We start from the raw sequence: 5009 nt of genomic DNA, 5'->3' as shown, positions 1-5009 counted from the left end.
AAGTCCTTAGGAACAAACATATAAGGAAATGTGATATAAGGAGATGAAAGGTAAATACGATGTGGGAGATGACCCTTGGGATAAATCTTTAGGGAAGATTAAATAAAGAAAATGATGATGGGTAATCGAGTTAATTGTTACACATGAAATATGTGAAGAAACAAATTAACTATATTATTGTGGGTTGAAAACTCAATCTACTCATCAGGTTTCCCAACCTGACCCACTCAGTTTATTGTATCACATGTGGATATATGAAAGATACATTATGTTGAGAGATTCAAGGAGTATTAGGCCAGTAGTTTAATTACTGTAAGGCTTGTAATATTTCATTATGCTTATGTTTATGTATTGACGATGACATCCTAATGTTTTAATATAAATAAAAATAGATTTCTTCGGAAATGTTTTGATAAAATCTTTATCATGTTTTCTGGGAACAAATTCCGCAATATTATTCTTTAAAATGAATTCTCTGATTTTAAACAAAATAAGCATAAACAAATCGGTCTTTTCTAGCCGTGAAAATGGGGATGTCACAATTGTGTAAGCAAAGATATTAATCTTTAAACGCCTTCTAGTCGATCGGGCAGCGTCTAGGGACTAATCAAAGATTAATAGAGACCTAGTCAGGATTTTTACAACACTGGTATTTAGTATTTAAAAATGCGGATAATGGTTTATGGAAGACAAAACTGCAAAAATGGTCTCTGTCGAATGTCGAAAATTGACACTTTTGTCCGAAAAGTTTTAGACTGGCACCACTGGTCCGAAATAGGAATTTTACTGCGGTTTTGGTCCAAAGTTTTTTGAAAATATTATAAATGATAGATTTGTCTCTGCCGTTCTAAAAAAAAGATAGATTTGCCATTATTTCTTTTTCATTTTTGTATTTATAAAATGAGTGACAATTTAGAGAGTTAAGGATTGGGGTAACAACATGGATGACAACATGATTGTTCAATCAACCTCCAATCGGGATATTGTTAGTATAGAGTCTGATTACCAATCCGTAGTGATAAGCGAATCAGTGGTCATCCGGCTAGGCACAGTCAACTGCTATTTAACTGAGCGCAGTTATCTAGTAGCAGCAGAGAACAACATGTTCTCAGTTAGCAGAGTTCTATGGAAAGATAGCAACAATACCATTCTAGGAGCAGAATATTGGGAGAATCCAAAGAGACGTGTTATCTGCAACTTTGGCCGGTTCGCCTCGCCCGATGTGTGTTGACTTCCATGTCTTTCTGGAGACGACCTGTCTTATACGATCAACATGGTCTTTCTCTGACATCATCCGCCATGTTTGCCCATGTTGGTTTGACACTGATTGCTAGGCAATCCTTTCTATAAATACTCTTCGATTGTAATTCTGATGGATACGCAAAAATATTGTAATTATTTATAATAAATATCTCTCCGGTTTGCCCAACAGACGTAGCTTGATCAGCAAACTAAGTGAACCACTTATATCACAGTGTTCTTGTTCTTTTATTCTTTGTTATAATCTTCGGCACTCTAATAAAGTCGTATTCTTATCTGTTTGAAGTAGCCTTAATCCTAACATCTTCGTTTCTTCTAAATTGTTTTATTCAACATTATATCATGATTGTAGTACCATAATTCTATTATAATACCCTAATTTATGAAACTATATTTAATATACTCTTCTGTCAATAAAAAAACATAATACTTCGGGGAGAAAAGATGCTCCAGTTGACCATTTACAAAAACTTGTCTATTTAGATATAATAATCAACCAACCCACCCATTTTTGTGTAATTTGCATTTTATTAGATCTAATTTCAACAAGCTAATATAAGTTTGAACATCTATGCACTTGGAACATTAGTTGATCAAGCTTTCTATTTGACAAAACAAATCGGAATTCAGAATCATTTGAAGTTGTGTTTATATGAATCCCTGTTTCCTCTTCTAATCTTTGAACTTCGTTTGGGCTACAAACGACTTTGTCATAACAAACGTACCTACCACCACCACTTTTGTTCATTTCCTCGTATACATATACATGTGCATCTGCTAATTTATCAACGTCAACAGTTGCTAATAAACTGTAGTCGTACATATCTTGACCACCTGCATATTCCTATTAACGTTAGTGATGTTTATGAAATATTTGAAGGCTTAAATATAAAAACTGTAACATATGTTTAATTTCTTTATACCACAAAATGGTAATTTTAAAACAATATACCTAATTATTGGAACATTATTTGATCAGAAAACAATTTTCACTTTTTGTAATCAATTATCGATAATATTGGAAAGATTATCGGAGAGCATCCATAATAGTGGAGTTTTTTTTACACCTCAATTACAATTCGATAACCTAAAAACTTCAAAGCAAATAAAAATAAATAAAATGTTATCTTTTTCTAGTACACAAAATAAAGTTCATAAATAGAAATTAAGTGTATTAACAGTTTAAGTAGATTGTGCTTTTTTTTTCTTATTTTCTAATTTATAATTTAATATTTTTATTTTTTATTTTTTATTTTCTAATTTATAATTTAATATATCATCAAATTTTATCTAGATAATTAATAAATAAAAATAAACAAAGAACAGAAAAAATGTGATTGAGAAAGCTTCTACCAAAATCATAAAAATGTACAATTTATATTGAAAAAGTTTTGTTTTGATTTAAAGCTTCCACAATAGACTAGTCAAAATAAGAAAAGTATTTTGGATTTACAAAATATAATATTTCAAAAGAAAAGCACAATATCAGATAAACTGACAGAGTTTTCAATTATTATATCATAATAAAATTATCAAAAAAAATAATCTTGTAATAAAATGAAATATTAATGTTACAAAATAATCATCGATAATTTTTACTTTGCTATTTAGGTCATTTATTATTAATTGTGTTCAATAGGCTCATCATTCTTTATTCTATGTCCCATTAATCTTTTTTTTTTTTTTAAACGTAAATCTAACCTACTTCTAAACTACACCTTAAATTCACTTATGTCCACGACGGGACTTGAACCCTCAACCTCAAGGAGGGAGGGCAACACCAGATACCGCTTAGCTAGAAGCCCTTTGATATGTCCCATTAATCGAATATAACATTCGATAGGTTTATGATAAAACGGTTGTGCATATAAAATAAACTTATTCTATAAAATTAGACACCACATGAACACCACATAAAATGTTCAATACCATTTCACCAATCAAAATCTATTAGCCTCCTAATACAATTAAAAGATAGTGAATTAAAACGTCATGTGTTCAATACTATTTTCTCATATTAACCCTAAAAAGAACAAAGAAACTTTTATAATACACAAATAAATAATAATAAGTTACTATTTCGTTCTAGAAGAAAATTGGAATCAACGCAATATATAATTGAGTCAACTCACCTTTGAGGTATGCTATGGTGGATGATGGATTTGCACAAAAGTAACGTGGTCCAGTTACAAGACCAGAGCATATTGTCGCCAATTTCAACCCTTTTTCCTTGGCTATTTTCCATGACACGTGTTCTGCTTTCAACTTCCCCAAAGCATACCATAACTACAATATTTCCAATAAATAATTATCTTGTTTAGATTTTTCATAAAATAAAATCAAATATCTGATTGTGAAATGTGAATATTAACCTTTTTGCGTTTGCAAAAGGATTCATCACTCCAAGTATTGTGGTCTACTACAGGAGAGAGGCTGCTATCGGAAATGTCTCTCCAAATGCATGTCAATAGAGAAGATGTAAGCACATAGTTCCTAATTGATGACGTGGCAACACAGGCTTCCGCTATATTTTCTGCTGCCCGTGCTTCAACTTCCGCCATTATTTTCTATCAATTTCATGATAAAAAAATTATCAGCTCGATTGTTTAAAATATATGTTTACAATAAAATTTTATTTATAATGAATCTAACTCGATTGTTTAAAAGATTCTAGACCATATTAAAACTATACTATTTTAATCTATTGTATATTTAGAAAATGTTCTAGACGGAAACAAAAAATAAATAATTCACCAAAAGCCAAATATGACATAATACAACCCATTCAGATCTTGGACAACACACACAGTGTCTGCATTGATTTTTTCGTGGAAAATTGATTATTGTCAGTGACCTGCTAAGATAGTGACTTTTGTCTCTACGTGATCGGAAAAGGATATGGAAAGAGAGTAAGAGACTCACTGAGTAGCCGGAGAGTCCACTCGGATCAATGAAAGCCGCGGTATGAAATACAGCACAACATCCATCGAACGCTTCCATTAAGCTTCGACGTTCGTTGAAATTCGCCTGCACAACTCCGATCTGATTGCTGCTTGTAATGTTCGATCTTCCTCCTGCCTCCTCTGTAATTTCTATCTCCCTCAATCGCTCAATATCGCCTGTAATTCCAAATACTTCCTGTTAATTCATGATTAAACTAGTATAGAAGATAGATGCACAAAAATCTCATCTAATAAATCACAGAACAGCACCATTTTTACCTTCGTTATCGACGATGATCCGAACGGAGTAGCCTCTGAGTAAGAGTTTTTTCACAATAGCGATGCCAAGGAAAGAGACGCCGCTTGTGACGCATACAAGCTTCTGATCTACTGTGACTTCATTTCTGTTAGATGCTGGCACTTGCCGGCGGTTGTACTTAACTTCGGTTCTAACCTTGAGGACAACGCCGGAGCAGGATAGCAACATCCGCCGGAACTCCTCGATCTCAGCTCTCCGACTCTCGTCTGTCCGTATGACACCCATTGAAGCTGCTGGAAGAAGTATTGAGAACAGAAAGTAGAAATATTGACAACATGTGTAAAGCGTTTTCCCTTTATATAGCAACTACCGGTTAGCTTGAATATAAGAATTTAATAACTTTCTATTTTTAGTGTCCATTAATAATATTATTATTTTTAATATTTATTATTATTAAAGTATATTAGAAAACGGTCCATGTGGTTCACTCCAATACGCACATCAATATAATTTGGACTATTTCATACGGATCGTTTTTATGTTATTTT

General features: G+C 32.3%; 1 protein-coding gene across 1 annotated transcript; it reads right to left on the bottom strand.

Moving 5' to 3' along the window:
• Nucleotides 1-1720: 1720 nt before the first annotated feature.
• On the bottom strand, nucleotides 1721-4804 carry LOC145167167 (cinnamoyl-CoA reductase-like SNL6). The gene is made up of 5 exons (XM_079086268.1): nucleotides 4482-4804; nucleotides 4183-4379; nucleotides 3633-3827; nucleotides 3393-3546; nucleotides 1721-2094 (listed from the first exon to the last, which is right to left on the bottom strand). The coding sequence occupies exons 1-5, from the start codon at nucleotides 4744-4746 to the stop codon at nucleotides 1811-1813; spliced, it is 1095 nt and encodes a 364-aa protein (XP_078942394.1). The 5' UTR covers nucleotides 4747-4804; the 3' UTR covers nucleotides 1721-1810.
• Nucleotides 4805-5009: the final 205 nt, after the last annotated feature.

Source organism: Lactuca virosa, chromosome 3 (genome assembly GCF_052849685.1).
Source record: "Lactuca virosa cultivar CGN04683 chromosome 3, Lactuca_virosa_CGN04683_v6, whole genome shotgun sequence".
Classification (NCBI taxonomy): Eukaryota; Viridiplantae; Streptophyta; class Magnoliopsida; order Asterales; family Asteraceae; genus Lactuca; species Lactuca virosa.
This window is presented reverse-complemented; position numbering and strand designations above follow the sequence as displayed.